This window comes from Musa acuminata, chromosome BXJ2-4 (genome assembly GCF_036884655.1).
Source record: "Musa acuminata AAA Group cultivar baxijiao chromosome BXJ2-4, Cavendish_Baxijiao_AAA, whole genome shotgun sequence".
Classification (NCBI taxonomy): Eukaryota; Viridiplantae; Streptophyta; class Magnoliopsida; order Zingiberales; family Musaceae; genus Musa; species Musa acuminata.
Window position 1 is genome coordinate 33,431,805 of NC_088341.1, and position 23,437 is coordinate 33,455,241.

Consider the following 23,437-nt stretch of genomic DNA (forward strand, 5'->3'; position numbering starts at 1 on the left):
CAATATTGAAGTTTTAAATGAGACAAACATTTGTTCTTTGACTTTACCCACTCGACTTGCGTAGGTCAAGCATTTAGGGTAAAAAAGACTCTTTAAATATAGATTACTAGCAAGGGCTCAATTCAACCCGTAAATTAATTTATTTATCAACATATTTTTTTTTAAGATAAGTAATGAATATGAGATTTAAACCTAAAATAAAGTGTTTACTGATAGGGATAAAAAAACTGATTTGACATAACACCCCGGATTTGACGTAATGCACCCCCACGCCGGACACCCTGTGCGGCACGTGGCTCCTGAACGAGCATTAACGACGACATGACACGCACCTACACCCATCATACCCAAGCAACCTCCTCGGCTGACCCCTCATGGCCGGTCAAGGCAGGGGAAGGCGCTGACTGACACCCCCCATACCCTGCGGCAGCTCGGCCTTCCACGCAACGACCACAACGACAGACGCCATCAGAGGTACGGCCCCGCCCCGATAGGATGACACGTCAGGTAACATCAAACCCACTTATAAATACCCCCTGGCTCCCAATAGGAAGGGGGGGACAATCTCATAAAAATACTCCATTCTGCTTCACTAACTTAATCGTCGGAGGGGCCGGGCCGAGCAACCGACCCGACCTGTGTGCAGGTACTCGACCGCCACTTAATCCACCCGACGCCATGGAACTTTTCGGCCAGCAGCCCCTGTGGCAGCCACCGCAACCACCCAAGAGGAGCCACGTCTGATCCCAACCATTTGGAGCCCTGAACCAGCCGCGTCGACCCCGAGGTCACGACTGAAAAAGTTACTTGCCGTAACATTTACTGTTAAGGTAATCAGCGACTTTCGCAAACTTTAAAGTTATATTGCAATATCAGCTTACTTTTTTGTTAGAATTATTCGAGTATTAGGATGTTTTTCGTGTTCCCTATATTTTTCATAAAAATGATTCGAATTTAGATTATGTGTATGAAACCTTATGTTTGGAGATATTACGGTGAATTTAAATATATAGGTAATTCAAGTTCAAGATAATGTGTCATATTTTTTCTCATTCTGATTCACTTAAATCCGATATAATCGGATTTGGAGAGATTCCGGGTCAGAAATAGGGTTCGGATTCGGATTCGGATTCGGATTCGGACTCGATTTGGTCCCCATAAGCTCCGGGCTCTCAGCAAAGCTGTGCGTTACTTAACCCGGGCTGGCACCCACAGCTGTGCTTCGACTACTGTTACATATTACCTACTCTCACGCACACACCTATGCGAAATAAGATCAGAACCGTTAATATCATCTTTAACGATCAAGATCTCTTTATTACCTTCTCGCATATAATTTACATGAACCCCACTGGCTCTGGTTCGGACGTAACGGGACGATTCCAAAGCAACGGTTCGGGTCCGAGCCGAAGGAGCTCGAAAGCCAGCGGCGGTTTGATCGCTCCCCCTCCCCCAACCCCCCATTCCCTTATAAAGGTTGGACTCTTCCGCGTCTTCGATATCTCCCGACTCGACCTAATCTTTCCGCGATCGCCTTCTCCGTCTACTGCTTTGGCAATTTTGATCTCTCATCTCGTTCGTTGAGGCCCAAGAATCGGTCGTTTAAGGGAATTGCAGACGAGGGGGTGGCGGTCTGAAGTCGGAGTTCGGAAATCGATTTCTTGCCTTCGCGTGTCACGAAATTGTGGGTTTCGTTTGCGTTTGTTGTTGATTCTAATTTGTTTCTTTTGTTGTGCGGGAATCTTGAATGTCGATGTCGGTTTCTGTAATGTAGGATACGGTGTGCATCATCCATCTTCTTGGATTCGTCGTCTGCCTTTTGCGTCTGGGGTTTGGTTGTTTGATAAGTTTGTTCCCTTTTTTTTTCTCGGTAGTGAAGCTTTTGCAAGGAAATAGGAATTGTGATTGTTCGTGTGGAGAGCCGTATATTGGAGCATAAATTATGGCGCAGAGTAATTGGGAAGCGGACAAGATGTGAGTAGGAGTTTGGATTTTTCTCGACTTTTAATTTATGGAATTATATGCTGTGTTAGTTGTTTTAAATTTTGATTCCTTTCGATTCTATCTTGTTAGGCTTGATGTGTATATCCATGATTATCTATTGAAACGGAACTTGCAAGCCACTGCCAAAGCTTTCAAGGAAGAGGGGAAAGTTTCGGCTGAACCTGTGGGTGAGTAAAATCTTTTCTTTTCCCTGACCTAAATTGTATCTTGTTATCAGCATTTTCTTTAAGATCAACCGGGAGAAATCTATTTATTTAGTTTATATAGTACAAATCCCTGAAGTAGGTTTAGCAAGGCACTCGTATTGATCTACGTCTTGGTATCTAGCCATTCCAGATTCTTGTGGGTTTAACCATCCAACTATTTTTTTTTTCCAGACCCTCCTGATGACATGTTGACTTACATTTGCTATCAGCGAAATGTTGCGTACAAACTCTAGGACTTAAGCATATATTCTGAAATATCTTTTACTATTAATAAAGTATGTTATGTTTTTATCAAATATTAACAGGAAAAAATACTATTAATAAAGCATCTTTTACTATTTTCGTTCCACATTACTACTTTGAGTATCATCTAACAATTCCATGGGCTGGTCTGCTTAAGAACCGTGCCCAAAACTGCAAATAAATGTAACACCCAGTCTATGTTGAGACATTTGATTGGTTAGTGCATTATTGCACAAGTGATGGATCTCAACGTGTGAGCATCATATATGCTATTTAATATAATAAAATTTTCTTTCAATTTTGGAAAAAAGGGAAAAATATAGGATCCAATCTTTCAGGACATGAATTTCTTTGACATTGTAAAACACTCCTATCTTCAGCATGAAAATTCTATCTTTTGTATTCCTAGTGATATCTCAGTAGGTTGGATTATGGATTTCCTCATTGTGCAATGGAATTGTGTTGCAATGGTAGAAAATTTATGATATATATATATACATATATATATATATATGTATATATATATACATATGTATATATATATACATATGTATATATGTATTTATGTATATATATATATGTATATATGTATATATGTATATATGTATATATGTATATATGTATATATATATACACATACACACACACACACACACACACACAAACACACACACACACACACACATATATATACATATATATATCATGCATATATGTTGGATATTACCAAGCTAATTATGAAATTCATGTTGGTGGTAATTATTTGCGATAATTTATTGACGACAGATAAGTCCTAAAATCCACAGAAAAGAACCAAGTCATTTCTGCCAGCACATCCTGGGTTATATGGTTTCTGAATATCAGATTTATTTTCTTTTATTTTGTGTTCAACCATAACTAAATGCTGTATACAACCTTTTAGATCTAGCTTTCAAGCATGTTTAAAAGTTCCACACTTGGATATGAACAACCACATAACTTGGATTGACTTGCAGCAATTGATGCTCCTGGAGGCTTCCTTTTCGAGTGGTGGTCTGTATTTTGGGATATTTTCATTTCTAGAACAAATGAAAAACATTCTCAAGTAGCTGCAGCATACATAGAGGTAGCTTCCTTGGAGATAATCTCTTTTCAATTTTTAATATTCTCTGGTCTAGAATGGTTACTCCAAGAAATCTTCTGTCAAAACTTCAGACACAGCGGGCAAAAGCAAAGGAAGAACATCAAAGACAGTTGCACATGCAGCAAGTGCAGATCCTGCAGCAGCAACAGGCACAATTTCAGAGAAGAAATGCTATTCATCCTTCTCTCAATGGGGCAATGAATGCAACAAACATTACTGGCATTTCGGGACCACCAACAGCTAGTATAATGGCTGCTAAAATTTATGAAGAGCGCATGAAGCAGCCACAGTCAATGGATACTGCAATATCCTCACAATTTCTCGACGGTAATAGAGTTGCACTTCTCAGATCTGCAACCAACCATCCAGGGTATTGCCCAGTGTTTGAATCTCATCACTGTTACTAGGATGCTTAATAACAGGACCAGTAAGTTGTTCTTTCTGATCTGGTTGCAGGCAGTTTATCCAAAGTCCCGTCAGTGGATCTGCTGCGATGCAACATATTCAGGGACAGAATCAACAGACATCTGTAATCTTTTGCCCCATCTGTCCCTTGTTTACCTTTTTTTCTTTCCTTGTAGATTTTTGTTTATTCTGTCAACATATAACTATTGCAGGACATTAAGGGTGACATTGGTGCAATGCACAAATCTTTGCATAAGGATCCTTCTTCATTATATAGCCAAGGGATTATGCAGGCAAAATCTGGATTAGGTGGTGCTGGTAAGCAACTCCATTGGAAATTCATGAAAAGATTTCTCTTGCACGTATGTTATAGTTACAGAACAATTATATATAAGGATGGAAATCTTGAAAGTTTGACAAATTTGGACTTTAAGATATTGCATGGAAGGATCTCTAGATCATTAGGCTTTCCCTGAAGATACAAATTAAATAGTTAGATGTAAAAAAATCCTTATGATGTCACACATAGTGACATAGGATCTTAATTTTTTAAAATTAAGCACAATTTTTAATGATAATGTCAATTTCAAGACTTCATAAAGATTACCTTGTAGGTATTTTGAAATCCACAATGAAATGCTTGAAATGTTTAAAATCTTTAGAAGGTACATTTCATCAAGAAATCCTACTTCAAAGTTCAAAGTAATTATAAGTTAACACTGAAGTTTTGCCAAGAGCAGGTACTTTTGTTGATTTTGTAATGAAGTTTAATAGTTACAAGTAACCACAATCTGCAACTTGTGTTTTACTTGCACTTGCTGTTACAAATATTTAAAATCTGCAACTTGTGTTTACCTGCACTTTTTCCTGTTCCACAGGAACCCAAGGTGTTAGTGGTCTTCCGCTGAAAGGCTGGCCTTTGGCAGTAGGGTTATTGCTATTATCTTTGAAAATTTGTTTCTTTCCTTTATTTTATCAATTTTCATGTGTACCAATTTATCAATTTGATAGGGAATTGATCAATTATGTCAAAATTTTGGCCCACAAGTAAACAAGCCTTTTCTACCAAATCAAAGCCAGTTTCAGCTGCTATCACCAAACGAACAGCAGCAGAATTTAGCACAGGCCCAAGCACAAAGCAATATCGATTTGTCTAACTACGGTATGGATCATCGTAAGATTCGAGCCCTGCCTAGGAGTGGACTTGGTGGGAAAGATGGTCAGATGAATGGAAATGATGCATCAATTGGTTCTCCTAGCGAGTCAAGTTCGCCAAAGGTCAGACAGGATCAATCTATCATCAAGGTTAGTTCTCTTATGTTGCTTTTCATAGTGATTTACACTTAGAACATGTGGAATACATTTGACTTTGACTGACTTAGGTTGTAAAGATAGATATTGATTCAACCATCAAAAGAATAGGCTTTATTTCCTGCATATGTGTTTTTTTATTTATTTTCTGTTTTCTGTGCATGTGTGTTGCTCGGGAGGGCACCTAGCTCTCTTGCATATGTGAAAATCAGAATTTATGGCTTTTGAATTTATATGGGAGTGAAGCATGTCATTGAAGTGTGAACCATATGTTCAACTTTTGTTTTGCTTTTCACCTTCGTTAGCTGCTTCATCATAACTTTTCATAGAAAACTATTTGTTCATGGACAATATACTTGTCATGATTTAAGTTGATTGTTAATTTTGACCAATAAGGCTTGTTTGATGAAATAAATGCAAGAAAAGTTGGGTGGAGGGTCACAGGCCTGCTGGATAAAATGGCAGATTTTTTCTTCAGTTGCTTTTGGCAAGCGATAGTCTGATAAGCCACGATGCTAAGGAGAAATTGTCTTTAGACATCAGAGTCCATGAATTAATAAGTTAAACGGATTACTTGCTAAAATATGCCTGCATGTGGTAAACGTTGAATAGGTAGCTTCTGTACAATTTGAGGGTAAGTTCGTGGATTTTCACAAAGCTTAAACAGACAGTCAGATCTTAATTTTGATGTTGTTGTTTAGTTGATATTTTAGTTTCTAGGAAAAGAAGCAAAAATTCAGGAGTTAAAGGATTGCAGGGTCAAGAAAAAGCACCAAGACCTAATGATAAGGATGTCCAAAAGTTGGTCAATAGGCCAACAACAAAAATTTATGGATAATTGGTATTCATTCGTTGATATCTAGCTTGGGATCAGTCCGAGTGCTATGAAAAACTCTTCTGAATATTCTATCTGTGGATAAAATGATGGATGAAGATATGGATTTTGTGCCAACATTCTTTAACAGAAGGCCTGGCATATCATGGAAACATATTTACTGAGGAACTTTCTTGAGGTGTTGCAACTGGTGCATGTCCTTTTGAACCCTCTTGCTAAAGTTTGTAGTTTGATAACATTTTTCCATGCTTTTGAAGTGTAGGCCTTAAGCAAGTTCAAGTCAGATCTCATCACTGCAAACATGCATTAAATTACAAAGAGGGAAAAAGGAACTGTTGATGGTGTCAGCCATTTGATGCCCTGACTTCCCTATGATACACATACCAAAGACGAATGCAGAAAGAACTTTCCATGTGTTGTCTGCTCCAAACTTCTCTAGTATGTCTGTTGCTAATTTAGCATATTAATTTAGGTATCTCAAAGTTTTAGTCTCTTAAATATGATTATCCCTGCAATAACAGTTATCAAACATTGGCTATCAGACCTTTCTTTTTTTTAGTCATATTTTCAATGAGTTAGTTGCAGTAATGTAATATATACATTCTCTCTCTAAATGTATATATTTACATGAATATATGTTTCCTGTGTTGTAATTTTCCCTGTTTGCTAGTATTTATGAGATCATAATTTATTTAATTATGGTTTGGTACATTTCTTTAGGGTGGTTAGGGTATTTAACAAGTCATTTTATGTTGAATACCATGTCAGAGCTTCTTGACTTGCAGTTCTGTTCCATGCTGGAACATTGAGGTGCACTTATGATCCAGTTTACTTAAGCTTCTTCATATTTATCATTTTTTTATGTCTTGAATTCTTTTCTTCATGTCTTTATCGCTGGCTTCTGTGCTACTCAGTTATGCCTCCTAAAGATAGCATGACTGCCTTGCTAACAATTGCATGTTCTCATTTTAGGCATCCCAGATTCAGCAGTCATCTAATCAACAAACCCAGGAACTGGTGCAGCAACAACAGTTGCAACAGGTATTTGTGTAGATTTTTCCTCCCTCCTTTTCCTTTTCTTTTTCTGATATATATTGTGGTAGTATCTTATTGAGCATTTACACACCCTTATAGATTCATACTGATCGATGTGAAATTTTAACACAATTTCTAGAGTACTAGGAAGAGAAAATCTACCTCCTCTGGAGCTGCAAATAGTGCTGGTATGCCTTCTGCCAACTCCCCTCCATCAACTCCTTCCATTCATACAACTGGTGATGGAGTTTCGATGGCTAGCAATCTGCAAAATGCTAGTACCATGTCCAAAAGCTTGATGATGTATGGAGCTGATAGAACAGGTGGGCTTGCTTCTTCAAATCAGATGGTATGTCCAATTATTTCAGTGTTATTATCATGAAAGTGGAAGATAATGGTTTGGGACCATCTGATTAAGATGACTGGCTCTTCTGATTGCAGGATGACCTGGAACATTTTGGGGATGTTGGTTCTTTGGATGACAATGTTGAATCGTTTCTTTCAAATGATGAGGGAGACGGACGGGATATCTTTGCTGCATTGAAAAGTACTGCTGAGCACAATGCAGAATCTCTGAACGGTACCTGTTCTCTCTATTGGCTATTCAGTTTTATACCTCTACTAAATTACTTTTTAACATGTACAGAATCTCTGTCTTAGGTTTTACCTTTGGTGAGTATGGTTGCATCTGTACCAGTAACAGCAAAGTGGTTTCATGCCACTTCTCTTCAGATGGAAAGAGACTTGCTAGTGCTGGGCATGATAAAAAGGTGACGTTCATGTCAATTTCATTCATTTCAACTTGGTCGGGTACTATGTGGTTGGTGCAGCATAAATACCAGACTGATTTCCCTTCCTGACATAGATGTCGATTGTCATTGACTACTTATATTTTAAAGTTTTATCAAATTGTTACAATGTAGTCAGTTAATTTTTGCTTGATTGTGATTCTCATACAACTTGCTTTATTAGCTTTAAGAAAGTGTCATATAAATCATAAATTGAGCAAAAATACATATTAAATTTGTTTCCTGTTGGCTTCTGTGGAGACAGAACAAAATATTACTTAACTACACCCATATTCTTTTCTGACTGTTTATGCATTTCTCTTAACCATCATTAGGTTGTCAAGGAAATGATAGTTTCTTTGTGTTAAATAAGTTGCATATTATATTGCTTCTGTTATCAACCATAATCAAAATTCTAAATTGTAACTGTTACATTTCACATCCATCTAGAAATATGGTTCAAGGGCATGATTTCATCAAGCAGATGGGCACATCTGATGATGTAGATTGTTCATTAAGATAAGGAATAAAGATGGCAATATCTATCAATTCTGTGGAATTACGTGTTAGTGTTTAGTTGAATAGCTCGGAAGATAGCTTTCAGGGGGATTAAAGCTCAAGTTGTTGCAAGTATGCATGTCCTTTCTAGCAATTGATGACTTGAGAGTTCTGGTGCATGGTACATAGTTTTCTTGGCATGCCACATGTGTTGGTAATGTGCTGACATAAGTTAGGATAACATTCATTTAGGGCCCTGTTTGGCAACATAGATGATATTAACTATGAGAAAAAAGGGTATTAAGGTTTTCAATTTTTGCAACAACAAAATGTTACAGAAAGTATGTTTTTGCTTCGGTTGTAGTTCGAGTAAATAAAGGAATTTTAGAGAGTGAATTTTTGGGAGGGTACAGAGTGGGGAAGGTGTTCCAACAATATGACTAGTCATGACCTCTAACAATGGATTTGCCTCATCTGGTGGTTCTTGTCACATTCTGGCTTTGCCACCTACTACTCCATTGTTATTCATAGTTTCTACCATAATTGCTCTACCGAAGAAAGGAGAGTAGGAGGTGTTGAATCTCATATTTTGATGATGAAACCAATTGATAGTGTTTATGATTTGATATGCGTTTTGAGTGACGCAGAAAGCTTCGATCAAGGAGAGACAATGGAAGCAGGAAGAATCATGTTGGGCCGGAGAAAAAGTGTCAGAAGATTGGACGTCACATCGAAGGATCGGTCGATGTATCGACAGAAGGCTTCGGACCATGGTTTTGGGCATCGGGTCAAGAAGAGCGGATATTGCGCTAAGGATATCGGAGTTGCAGAGGTCAACTGGCCGATTGGGCAATCGGCCGCAAGAGAGGATGATGCGCTGAAGAATCGGACGAAGCATCGATGAACCAATAACATGTCAGACAACATGATTCAAGCTTTGTAATAATTATCTAGATCGAAGTAGGTTTTTATGTGTGCAGGATTAACTACGATTGCAAGGCATAAAGCAAAATGAAGTCTCGGAGTCAAGAACGTGATTTCGTTGGGAGTTCGAGAGTTCGTCGGAAGTCCGGATGTTCGTCGGAAGTTCTACCGGAATTGACCGAGAAGTCCAGGAGCTTGCCAAAAAAGCTCGTCGGAACTCGCTAAGAAGATCGTCGTGAAGTCCAAGAGCTTGTCGGGAGTCCGCTAGAACATTACCGAGAGATCATCGGAAGTTCACCGGAAGAAACATAGACTTACGGACTTTGTTTAGCTTAGTAAATGTCTTAGAATTCGTAGTTAGCACATAATTGGGATTGGAATTGGGCCAACCCAATTAGGGGCCAGTTGGGCCCATGTATGGACTGTGTCGGGCCCAATGAAAGGCCCAAACAATGACCCAACAGGTGGCACCGTTGTGGCACAGTCTCCGAGACCGTGTCAGGCGGTGGTATCATCGGTCTGGGCGGTGGTACCGCCCAAACACAGTCTTCGAGAGGTTGTCAGGTGGTAGTACCGCCCAATGCAAGGTGTCAAGCAGTGGTACCACCAGACTGGGCGGTGGTACCGCCCAGTGTCAGTGTCAGACTGGCACTGACGGTGGTATCGCCCGTACCCGGGAGACCCGGGATGAGACATTTTTAGGCTCCAAGTTTGAATCAACTTGAGGCCTATAAATACCCCTCTCATCCCTGGTTAAAGTACACACAACCGAGAGCAAAAAAGGAAAGAAAACTCTGTTTTAATTGTGTGAACTCCTCTCAAAGTTCTAAGTGTTAGAATAGTTTGAGAGAGGAGTAAGCGGGGGTGTAAGGGTTATCTCCTAAACCTGGTAAAAGGAGAAAGAGCTGTAAAAAGTGGTTGGTCTTTGCCTATTGAAGGAAGACTGATAGTGGATGCCGGTGGCCTCGACGGAAGAGGAATCGGTGGAGTGGATGTAGGTCACGACGATCGAACCACTATAAAAATCTGGTTTGCATTTCTTTTGAGTAATTTACTTTAACTGCAAATTGCCTTCTCATTACTTGCTTTACATCCACTACACTCTTCGGTATGCTTTCAAGTTAACATCTTCCGAATTGGTTTTAATCGTAACGAATTTTTTGAAACCGACGTTTTTACCACTGCACTAATTCACCCCCCCCTCTTAGTGCCGACTCGTTCCTAACAGGAGAGAGGCAGAGCATCTCTTTGACAAGATCCTTATATGCTGTTAGCACCATGGCGAGTAGATTGGAGCTAATGGAGTTTGTTTTTGGTTTGTGGTAGACATGATTTTGGTAGTGAGCAGAACGAAAGGGGTGGAGGGCTTCAATAGCAACACATGGTGAAGGGAGAAAGAAGATACAGAACATTTAACTCTTTATCCTTTTACTGTGGTGTGTTTGCCTTCAAAAACTTTCCCAAATGGTCAACTGTAAATAATTCCAACCCAAAGTGATATAACCATGGAAACTTGCAATACTCCAATAATCCCCTATTTGCTGACAGTCCTATAGCTTCTATCAGCATCAGCATACTCTTAGGGTCTATGTTGAGATCATATGTCACAGTATGGTTGCAACTCTTCATCATTTAAAACCATGGCCTAGAATTTATGATTATTGTTTTCTTGTCAAGCAATTGAAAAATGAAATGAGTTAATATTGTTTTGTTTCATAAAAGATATGCATGCATCTCATCTGATTGATTCATGTTGTTGACTCCCTATTCTTTTCCTGTTCTCAAGTTATCAGGTCCTCCTATGTTGTGTATTATCTATTGAATAGGTCTTCTTATCCAAAATGTGGTAGTGTGATGTCAATTTCAAGAAATCCAAATTTATTTTGCCATTTTGACTAGGATTCTTGGTCTATTTTGTGAAGATATATGGTAGAAGACTTATGTTAATCTCATTTAATAGTGCAACTAAATACTAGATATAAACAACTTTTTTGGTCCAATTTTATGCAAATTTTGCAGTCCATTTTCTAAAAGTTCTGTTGCAATGTACTAAAAGTAGGAACTAAGTGCAAGCTCTTCATTGAGTCCCCATTTTATGCACTTTGGCATGATGGGAATTGTGCAAATCTTGAGCCATTGGATTTAGAACATAGACAATAACATTTGATTTTGAATCTGGCATATGGGAGCAGTAAGTCTGTATATATTCTGGTGTAAAGATTATATATGAAGGAAAAAAACATGTTTTGTTCGAAAGAAAGTAATCATCTGGTTGACTGTAATAAAGGAGATGAAGCTCCTACAAGAAAAACCATATTCTGTGGGTTCATGTACAGGTAGAGATAGGTTCTTTTTTGTTGATTATAGTGGTGTTTTTCATATGATGATTCTCTCAGTTGTTTCCATGTTGCATATAAGTAACAATCTTAACTGCCATGGTTTATTTTTCATTGTTTCAGGTGCTTACCATCTTATATTTTATCTGTAATAGGTTGTCCTCTGGAACATGGATACAATGCAAACCATGAGCAGTTCCCAAGAGCATTCTCATATTATTACTGATGTCTGTTTTAGGCCAAACTCAAGTCAGCTGGCAACATCTTCTTTTGATAAAACTGTTCGACTATGGAATGCAGCAGAAGTATGTTTTTTAATCACCGTCATTATATTGCGGGTTTGTTAGTTGTTTAGTTATACTCACAAATTAGTGTATTAAATCATATCTAAATTTTTGACCTTATTAATTATTTCTAAGAACTTGTTTGTTAATTCTCAGGAATCCAATTAATACCCAGATTTGATTAGATATTATCCTAAAAAATATATCCGTATGTAGAGGTACCTGTCTTTTATCTTTTATACTTCTCTGTTGGAGCTTTTGTCTTAGGATTTCACATCAACAATTATGAAAGAAATTCATATCCATTTAAGTGCTCCTTGGTAGAGTTATCTTCTCTTGCCATTAAGCTCGATAAGGCATGCTCTTTGGTGATTTGTAGGCAAAAAAACATTGTTCAAACTTTAAACTTATGTAGGTAGTTGGCCTTCCTTTATGTCTTTTGTGATTACTTCTTTGAAATTGACTTGCTTCTTTCTAGTGATCTGTTATTGGTCTCTGTTGGATGTGTTAAAACCACCAGCCACTCTTGTCACTTGGCTCAAAGTTGCAACAAGCATCGTCAGCTTTTTCCTTATCCTCTACCTTTTTAAAATAATAGATACCATCCATCTGTTGAAAAATCTAGATTTCCTTTTTTTTTTCTTAATCTATATAAATCTAATCATCTTTCTTGCCTGCAGAAATTTCCCTACTAATATGATCCTTACTTGGTTGTATCAGAGTCACAAGAAAATCAATTTAGCATCTCTTAACTTTTTATTTAAATAGTTGTTTCATTTTGTTTACTTTTGTGTTTTTGGTGTAAGATTGCTTCATTGATAGTCATATCCAATTTCTAAAATTGTAAGCTTAGAGGACATTCAAATTTTATTTATGTTTATGTCTTATTGTTACTCTGGTTATTCCTTTTATGCTGATTATATTCCCTTGTTTGTTTTGTAGTCAATTCATTGTTTAAATACTTTCACTGGGCACACCTCGCATGTAACATCAGTTGATTTTCATCCCAAAGAGATGGATATTTTATGCTCTTGTGATGACAATGGTGAGATCCGGTACTGGAGTTCTGACAAGTATATGTGTAAACGTGTTTCTAAGGTTGGTTCCATGGTATCTTTATGAATTCACTTGGTTGATCACAAAAGTTCGAAATTTTTTAGTCTTCTTTGCTGGTGAACCAGGGTGCTACAGTACAAGTGAGATTTCAGCCTAGAAGTGGACAGTTTCTGGCTGCAGCTGCAGAAAATGTTGTATCTATTTTCGATGTTGAGACGCATACAAAGACACGCACGTTGCAGGTCCATTTGACAAACTTTCTAACTTCTAGAACATAGTCAATCATTAGTTTGCTTCCATTGCTTATCAATCTCTCTCTATGCATCACAGGGTCATAAGAAGGAGGTCCACGCCATTTGCTGGGATGCAAATGGCAAAACTCTTGCTTCTGTTAGTCAGGACTTAGTTAAAGTATGGTCTTTGCAAACTTGGGAGTGTATCCATGAACTGAACTCCACCGGAAACCAGTTTCATTCATGCATCTTCCATCCAAGATGCCCCCAAATCTTGATTATTGGTGGCTATCAGGTATATCTATGTTAATCATATAATGTTGTATAAAGTAGTTTGCATGAATTCTCAGCTATCCTCTTTTAGTCGTTGAATAATTTGCTTTTTCCACTTAAGTATTGAATGTTGATATCAAGTTCTTTTAACAAATATAGTAGGCAAATAACAAGTACACTGCTCAAGTTTGTATGAAAAAGACTCCTCGCATACACTGTCCTAACCGTTCTCTGATTTATTATGCATTCTCAGAAAGCTGTTTTACCATTTAGATTATCATAAAAATAGTATCTTGATTAGAGCCTTATAAAGATGTGTTGAAAAAAGGGCGATTTCCTTAGAAAATACTCATATTTTGGGTATTTCCCAAACAGTACTCTAATTTGAAAAATACACAAAATATCTCTCAAAAGTTTTCTCGCAAATTTTTTCATTTGTTTTTTTTTTTAAAAACAAATTTTCAATTGTTATAGTGTTTTCATTTCGATCGTTTATAGTGTTTTTTAATAGTGTCTATAGTGTGTCATTGAGGTACTAAAAATATTATAAATGTTATTGAAAAACATTGTAAGTGACATCATATTGTGTCTATTTGATTGTCATTGCTCATAGACCATTATAATATTATATTTTTAGGCTTGTAACTAGTTTGGTTCAAGTTGGGAGTCCATTTAAATCATTTACAGTGTTTTCGAGTAAGTCATATAGGATTTTTATTGTGGTAGTCAAAACAGTATAACAAGCCAAAAATACTGTGACAAGTGAAAACACTACTGTAACAGGCAGGAACTGCTTATATAGATTTCCTTGGTTGCTGAGCGCTCTTTCAATTTATGCAGACAATAGAGCTGTGGGACATCATTGGGACAAAGAGCAGCGGAATTCAAGCGCATGAAGGTGTTATTGCAGCCTTGGCGCAATCACACTCGACTGGATTGGTCGCATCTGCTAGCCACGACAAATCTGTTAAATTATGGAAATAGTGGTAGCTGCAATCAGGGATAGATGGACATAAGGTGCTTCTTCTTAGTGGTGTTTATATTAGTTCTTGATTTGATTTGTAGCTCCAGGGACAATAAAACAGAAAGCCCGACAGTCTCTTGGTGGTCTTTATATGTGAGTTTGCAACTTTACTCGTCTAGGGAGTTGACACTAGACATTGGAAGAGGGAACAGTATTTGGTCCTTTTTCTCTCATCTTCATTTTCTTTCTTAAGGTAGCTTCAAAGATATGTATCACTGTCAATCGACAGAGTGATTTGGAACATTGAACTTTCTTGAGAACTTTTCACCCTATATATATATATATATATATATATATATATATATATATATATATATATATATATATATATATATATATATATATATATCCACTTGATTTTTGACTTGGTATAATCCAACGTCATTATTCCTTTTGGTCCGCACAATAAAAAAATTAGTGCGTTTATAGGAAGATGAAAGAAATATGAAATTGTCTTAAGAATTGTGTAAAAAAAAAGAAGAGAATATTCTCAGGTTTTGAAGGAATCCCATGTATAGGAATAAAAAAAAAGTGATTTGATTTAGATCATAATTGATCTATTTTTTGATTTGTTTTATCTATTTTTTTTATCTATTTTATCTATCAAAATCATGATAGATCATAATGTGACTACATTTTGGATGACATGAAAACGAGTTGTGTCTGGTTGTCGTTTAGCTTTATTTTAATTGATTTTCTTTTCTTTTTTTTGAAACAAAAAGGAGACATAGTATTCATTATATATATTCGTAAACTGTCGCAAGACCATAATCTGCACGACAAACGTTTGCAACCCTTCAGACCCCATTATATCAGACCCTACCTAGCATCAAAGCATGAGCTTATTCGTCTCTTAGTCCTTTAGGTCATTACGGAAGCCCAATTTATGGTCTTCTCCAGCATAGAAATCCATAGGTTAATTATGTTGTTGGTCGTAGTCTTCCTTTTTAAGGAGCGATGACTGAGCAAAGGGTTCAGTTCTTTATTGGTCTAAATCACTATACATCATATGCTAATCTCTCCATTAAATGATCTTCGATGCAGGGTCTACAGTACCGAATTGTACTGCTCGGTACGTATCGGTTCGATCGGTTGTCGGTACGCGGACCGCTTGTTACCGGTCCGAGTGCACTATAGCACTATAACAGTGCTACAGTACTCGGCACACTTGAGTGTACCGCTCAACTGTACTGCCCGGTACGTATCGGTTCGATCGGTTGTCGGTTCGCGGACCGTTTGTTACCGGTCCGAGTGCACTATAGCACTATAACAGTGCTACAGTACTCGGCACACTTGAGTGTACCGCTCGATACACCTGGGTGTATCGCTCGGTATACCGTATCGTATCGGTACCGAGCCCAGATCGAAATACCGGTACGGTACGATATTACGAACCTTGCTCCGATGTTCCTATGGTGAAAGTTTACGATTTTACTGTAAATGCTTTGGTCGCTTCCGACATGTGTAGTGATTCATTGAACAAACATGAATGCGAGTGAATCACCGGCATCGATGGGGTTGAAATCCAACTGTGTGTGACTTAGTTGCCTGAGAAACCATTATACGAGTTCGCAAGTTGTAAAAGAGTAGAATCAGAACATGAACAACGAAATTACCAATTATAAATAACATCTTCCTCAATATGAGGTCATGAAAATAGATAAAGGATAGATGATCACATTTAAAAATAGATAAGTCGAACCCACATTTTTAAACTTGTCAAACAAATCTTGAAGGAAGAAAGCACCTTAGTAGTTACAATAAATAAACATTTGCTAATTACTAACACCACCAAATGAACAATTAAGTGAATCATAAGTAAAACGGTTTATTCTTTTTTTTCAGATTTTTTTTGCCCAATGAGGTTGCAGTTTAAGGGAACAAAAAGTAAGTGACTGTATCAACCTCTATCCATAGAAGTTAATTTCTATGGATATAATTAATTCCAAAACCAGTTGAAGAAGTGTTATGAGGCAATCACATAACGACATCCCTTTTCTCTCGTCCTCGAAACAGTGAACGACAGCCGTAAAGCAAACTAAACTAAACAGGTCCGTCAAAAGCAACAAAGTGACATACTAAATAAAATCCAGGTTCTTAAGAAAAACTAAAATCAGCAGAGCAAGACAATTAACTTATGCCGAAACCATATAGATGCCAAACAAATTAATACATAAATTGAGGTTGCACCAGGATGTGAAATAGATTAACCCAACTTTGGCGGTAGAGAATATATCACAAATTATCATCGAGAACTATTGTACAAATATGACAAAAAAAATCATCACAATGTTTTGATTATATAGAAGTTTTTCGAAGAAAAGCGAAATATAAAATTTATATTTAATAACAACGCTAGAAGGAGGGCTTGAACCTCCGACCTTGTGGTTAACAGCCACACGCTCTAACCAACTGAGCTATTCCAGCTTTTGATAAATAAATTTAAACAAATATTAAATGATTATATTTATTGACGAAGCATTAAATGAGCACCGAGGTCCTGTTATTCTCAAAGTAAATACATCAACTAGAGAAGGTTAAACGTCACAAGTGATCCAAAAAATCACACGAAAAGAGGTAAACAATGAGAGGTTATAAAATCTTCTATGTTGCCAACAAGATAATGAAAAATTCATATCATGAGATTATCGTTACCCGTCTTCTCGCAACTTCATTCTTTGCTCCCTCCCTCTCTGGACAGCTAAGTTGTTCGATTGAAACAGCAGATTTCTCAAAGGCTGCTTAATCATTTTGTTTGGGCACTAATTTAAATATTTTGCTTAATCAAAGGTCTGCAAAGCAAGTCATTTGACTAAATATTAGTGACAGAATTCAAGCATCCTGAAGCAGGGTAGACTCTTTGGCACTTAACTGGTGACCAACTGTCATTAGCATGCAAGCAATTAATTTCCTTAACATGCCAATGTGATACACATCAAACCAAGTGATGAAAGATGGAATCTACCTAGCATTTCACAAACAGAAAAAACAATGTTTCCCGTACCTACCTATAGGAAACCAACAAACATAAAACTATTGTCTCATCAAACAATATACCAAGAGACAAAAGGAGTTTCCATGACTTCTTCTTTTTATCCTATAAAATATAACGTTGTCTCTTACATTCGTCTCTTTGAACCCTTAGTCCTTGTAAGTACTAACTAGACATATACACAAAAAATACATGTGCACATATAAGATGATGTGATTCTCTATCAAGTTAACCAATAATCTTCCCATAAGAAAAATATTTTTAAGTCCAACATGTTAATTATCAACAGAAACTAGGTGACTGAACAACTTAATTACTTTAAATACCATAGTTAATTAACCAATCTATAGGGGGAGTAAGAACTACTTTTAATGAAAAAGCTGACAACGAAATGTACCTACAAAATCTGAACAAACATTGTGATCAGTGAAACCATTAAACTCAAAAAATGTAGCCTCCCTCTGGGAAAAAAAATGAAAAAAAACAAGTGAAGTAGGAAATAATACATGAATCATGGAAAGTGATAGAAGTTCACCATTTTAGAGAATCCAAACAGTGGTGTCTTGCATGCATGCTCAAACACAAAATTCTACAAACTCTTGTTCTGCCCACATCAAGTATCAGTTTGGAGAATCGCTGAGATGACGGTTAGTACATGATAATAACAACACCTTTTTCAGAATCTAGTGTAAGATTTAATAATGCTGACTTTGAGCCATCTTTAGCAAATTTATGACTTGAAAAATCACACAAGAAATAGGATAAAATCATATAATGCGGTCCATAGAAAAGTAAAGAAATACGCATTGTCTATTGTAATTAACTTAACTTTGATACTTGAACAGAACCTCAGCATTGCCGATTTACATAATATTAATTTGGCTAACAACTTCTATGAAATAATATATGTTCTACTCCTGCATGTTATTTTCCAACAATATATGTTTTGTTTCTACTTTTGACATAAAAGATGTTGTGTGTGACAAATATAAATTGTCCGATGCAATAGGATGCTGATGTTGCTCTCTAAGAATAAACCTAACAGTCTATGACTTATTCTTCCTAAATCATGCCGACCACAACATTCCATGTAAGAGTTGCTTCAAAGTTCTTTTTTTCTTTGATGTTGCTCCAATAGAGCAGCTAGACTCTAAACCATCACCATGAATGCACTTTGACCAGTACTAAAAATGAGTCTCTATATGGTTGAGTGTTCTACTTTGGATGTATTTTCCTTCATAATTATATTTACTATTTAAGATAAATTTTAAATTGCATATTTTCAGTTGTATACTTGCCTCCGAGTCCTATTTTAGTCCTTAAGCCATTAAGGTTCATGCTCAGAGGGTTTTGGATGAATTTGTAAATAGGATTTGAGATTCCAAGATTTCCAAGCAAAGAACCCTTCTTCCATAAATTACTTAGTGTATTTATTATATAAACAAGATGTTGCATTCTTAAATAGGATTTCACATTCCATGATTTACCAACAAAGATAATAAGTTCTCTTAACAAGGTTATGTCATGAGATTGGTTTTCTTTTATGTAAAAATATATAAGAATAGTTAGATTGATCATGTTGGGACTTGTGGCTTATTGGAGTTGTTTAGACAAATCATCTCTTCTTTCATTTGTGTTTAGAGGCCTTCTAACTTAGAATTGACAGACAAGCATGTTATGGACAAACAACTTACAGACTACGGAGCCCTTTCCCTGTATTGTGGTATACTCAGAATATTAAAAGACATAAATTTTTTGGAATTTCCACAAGGGCATGTGGAAATGGTATCAAACAGATATAGAACTAATACTGGAAAAGATCAAGCGTTTAGGCATGGAGAAGGCCCAAACTGTTTCACTAAGATATAGACTGATCAATTTCCCCAAATTAATGGTCTCCCATCAGCTTGTGTTGTATGAATATTTTAGTACATTTACAAACGATTCATAATGCTAAACAAGATAATTTATCATGTCATTGAAGATATTTAACTTTGTAAAAACCCAGTGGGCTGCATAGCATCGTTCCATCAGCCTAACATGCAACTATATGAGAATAATGGCCATTGCTTGCCTGCCACAGAAAAAAGCTATCCTCCCAAAGTAAAGAATTTCAATTATGTAAAAATATATAAGAATAGTTAGATTGATCATGTTGGGACTTGTGGCTTATTGGCGTTGTTTAGATAAATCATCTCTTCTCTCATTTGTGTTTAGAGGCCTTCTAACTTAGAATTGATAGACAAACATGTTCTGGACAAACAACTTACAAACTACGGAGCCCTTTTCCTATATTGTGGTACACTCAGAATGTTAAAAGACATAAATTTTGTAAGCTAAATTTACATTAAGAAAATATACTGATAAGGCAGATCCTAACACTTGAGACTCATATCCTTTGGCTGAATGTTAAAAACTAAAGAGCACTGTCACATTTCAGGCAGTCAATGGCCTATGACGGATAGTTGAGAAGTTGCTCTGTAGTTTTTCTTTTCCCTAGCATGATTGTCATAAATAATTTGAACAATATCTATCATAATAATATATTGATGTATATATACATAAATATCATAAACGATTGTCTTGTTTAGATGATTTTGTTATCACATTCAACTATAATATACTTATATATAAATATAAGTAGGATAACAGAAACAAATAAACTTAATTAAGTAAGAAAAAAATATCAATAATAATATTCACTTAAACATGCAATGTCATATCTCTTATGAGTTGCTTACAAGTCTTATTCTAAGAACATATTCTTTAAACACTTTAGGCTATAAAGCCTTAGTAAATAGATCAATAATAATTAAAGTGGCACTCGAGTTCTTTTTTTAGATTCTTTCTTTAATCATCAAGTCTTTATCTCGATATGCTTGAAAACACTAAAGTACTTGTCATTCTTCGAAAAAAAAACTGTTGTGATATTATTACAAAATATCCTTAGCGACCTAACAATTGAGTTGACCACATTAGGTCCTGAGATAAAATTTCGTAGCCATAAATTCAGCTTCCATTGTTAATGATATGCTTTATACTTTTTCAAAAAATTATTGTTCCAACTAACATAAATATAAATATTAAAGTAACTTCCTACTATCGAGACAATTCGTAAAATCAATATATGAATATCCTATCACTTCAAGCTGATATGATCTTTTGTATGTGAGCAGGTATTCTTTTATCCCCTATAAATATCTCATCACTTTCTTTTTAGTTTTTCAATTTTTCATTCTTAAGTTGTTGTGGTATCCACTTAACATCTCAATTATAAAACTGATATCTAATCTAGTACTTATTTGAGTATATAATAAACTTCCAACTGCGTATGTATAAAGAATATCCTTCATTTGACTATTTTCCAAGTTATTATTAAGACACTCGCTTTGATTGAATTTTTCACTCATAATAATAGGTGTTTCATTAGCTGAATAAGGTTGCATGCTAAATTCTCCAAGACTTGATCAATATATCATTTTTTAGATAATTCTAATAATCCTTGAGATCTATCCCTATATATCTCAATATCAAAATCATAAACTACCTCATTTATATCAATTATCTTAAAATTATTGATAAGAAATATCTTAGTTTTGTGCAATAAATCAAGATCACTACTGACAAAAAAAATATTATTCACATATAAGACCAATATAATAAACTTGTTTCCAGTGACGTTAGATATATGCATTGATCAAAAATATTTTCTTAAATCTAAAAAAATAATAATATTATGAAATTTTATATACCATTGTCTGAAAACTTGTTTACTATCACAAATACATTTCTTAAGTTTGCACGTTCAACTTTTCTTTTCCTTCTCTACGAATTTTTTAATTGATTCCATGTAAATTTTTTCATCTAGATCCCTATTAAAAAATACTATTTTCAAATTCATCTAATGTAACTCAAGATCATAATGAGTTACTAATGTCATGACAATCCTCAACTAGTCTTTTTTATAAACTAGAGAAAAAGTCTCATTATAATCGATTTTTTTTTGAAAAAAACCTTTAGCCACAAGTTTGGTTTTATATTATTTAATAGTGTCCTTTTAGTTATGTTTTGTTTTAAAGAGTCATTTGCAACTGATTATTTTACAATTATTAGGCAATTCATTGAGTTTCCAGATATTGTTCCAGTTTAGAATCACTTTAACTATTCTTTCATTGCATTATACACTTTTCAGAATCATTGCTTTTCATAACTTGTGAAAATGATAAGAGTCTATTTTGATTCGTATGTCATAATCTCATTTTCGTAAATATATCATATAATCATCAGAAATAATAAGTCTTTTTTCTCTTTGAGATCTTTTTAAGACTACCGGTTGTGGTTGTCCTATAAGATCATTAGAAATGACATTAATATCACGTGAGAATTCATCAATATTATTTTGTTATTTACTCTCATTAATTCCTTCAATGATTTAAGGAACAATAATCTTTCAAATATAAAATAATAAAATAGTATCAACCTATATCTCCTCTATATCAAAATTAATCTTTTAAAAATTTTCACTTATATTAATTTTATCATTTTTTAGGAATATTGTATTACCAGATTCTACTATAGTCATACTATAATTAAAATAATAAAATATTATCCCTTGAATTTTTATGAATAATCAATAAATTACATAAAATAATTCTTGGACCTAATTTTTATGTAGATTAGAGATTCTTATCTTTGTAGAATAACTCCAAACATGTAGATATCTCAAATTAAATTTTTTATTAGTCCATAACTCAAATAAAGTTAATAAAACTGACTTACTAAGAACCCTATTCAAGATACACATAATTGTCCTAAGAGCTTCACCTCACATCGACTCGAGGACAACTGAATAACTTTTCTTCTTTTTTTTTTTTTATCTTTTATAAGACCGCTATGAGCGATGAAATATCAACTAAAGATAGATGATAATAGATCTATAATCTCATGTATATTATGTTATCACACGTATTGAATCCTAAAAAGGTATTATCTATTTATAGGTGCGAGGAAAGAGTCTAAGATAAATAATTAAAAAAATTCTCCCATCAAAGTTATCTCATAAGGAATCTTACTAAAAATAATTCTTTTATTGATTAATAATCATAGTCAAAATCTAATCAAATTTATAGTAATATCTTATCTAATTCAATAGACTACGTAAGCAACCGTCTACTCTCCAAATAACACACAAATATTATAAGTAAAATATAAAGAATCCTATCATGATGTCACAACTCATAGCAAACGATGCAACAAAGTACAACACCCCGAAAGGACACTCCGCCTCCATTAATACTCACCATCAATTCAGCTCCAAATGCTGCCTTGATCAGAAAAAAATGAAACCTTATTGCCACCATTTAATTTTCACACAATTTTCTATTGTGATTAGAAGTTTATGATAACTCCTACTAGTTTGTTTACCTTGGTTGACATAAAGATAAGACACTAATGACATTTTCAACAATATTATGTAGAAGCAACAAGTTTGACATCCAAAAGAAAATATATCAATGGATGCTACGCTCCATTTTGTTTTAAAATCCAAAGTAGAATTAAATACATATTAATGGAAACACACAATCTATATGTTCATGTTCATTGAATACCATAGCTAAATTAGTAAATCATGGTTAAATGTCCTCTGTTAGGTTCATTCTACCATCCAGCAGCTACATTGGTACATCATGCATGCATTATCATGTGATGAACTTGGTATAATATTTTCAAGAAAATGCAGTACAACGTCAAACAAACAGAGGAATTCTCTATTGCATATAACGATCCAATAAGAGCAAGTGTTGGAATCTGATATGGCAGTAATTAATTAGAATTTAGGTCATGAAATAACTCTTCGCATTACGATT

At 35.3% G+C, this 23,437-nt stretch overlaps 1 protein-coding gene and 1 non-coding gene across 4 annotated transcripts; one reads left to right on the top strand and one right to left on the bottom strand.

Annotated features, from left to right (window-relative positions):
• Positions 1-1,483: 1,483 nt before the first annotated feature.
• On the top strand, positions 1,484-14,821 carry LOC135581614 (transcriptional corepressor LEUNIG_HOMOLOG-like). 3 transcript variants are annotated; one of them, XM_065104897.1, is made up of 18 exons: positions 1,484-1,684; positions 1,775-1,974; positions 2,074-2,171; positions 3,449-3,558; positions 3,648-3,946; positions 4,033-4,105; positions 4,194-4,299; positions 4,860-4,906; positions 4,993-5,286; positions 7,100-7,168; positions 7,302-7,511; positions 7,604-7,742; positions 7,823-7,932; positions 11,864-12,013; positions 12,935-13,090; positions 13,174-13,290; positions 13,379-13,576; positions 14,395-14,821. In XM_065104897.1, the coding sequence occupies exons 2-18, from the start codon at positions 1,943-1,945 to the stop codon at positions 14,536-14,538; spliced, it is 2,352 nt and encodes a 783-aa protein (XP_064960969.1). In that variant the 5' UTR covers positions 1,484-1,684; positions 1,775-1,942; the 3' UTR covers positions 14,539-14,821. The 3 variants fall into 3 exon arrangements, with proteins under 3 accessions (XP_064960969.1, XP_064960970.1, XP_064960971.1); XM_065104898.1 differs by having other exon boundaries at positions 1,875-1,974; XM_065104899.1 differs by having other exon boundaries at positions 1,549-1,684; positions 1,880-1,974; positions 14,395-14,751.
• Positions 14,822-16,931: 2,110 nt separating this feature from the next.
• TRNAN-GUU (transfer RNA asparagine (anticodon GUU)) lies at positions 16,932-17,005 on the bottom strand. Its single transcript has one exon. It is a non-coding gene; the product is annotated as a tRNA-Asn (tRNA).
• Between the last annotated feature and the right edge of the window lie 6,432 nt (positions 17,006-23,437).

Bases quoted from the DNA above. Each gene is read 5' to 3' on its own strand.
- LOC135581614 (XM_065104897.1), top strand. From the start codon at position 1,943: ATGGCGCAGAGTAATTGGGAAGCGGACAAGAT. The intron at 3,559-3,647 runs GTAGCTTCCTTG...TCAAAACTTCAG, and splicing joins TAGCTGCAGCATACATAGAG to ACACAGCGGGCAAAAGCAAA. The intron at 4,907-4,992 runs GTAGGGTTATTG...TCAATTTGATAG, and splicing joins TGAAAGGCTGGCCTTTGGCA to GGAATTGATCAATTATGTCA.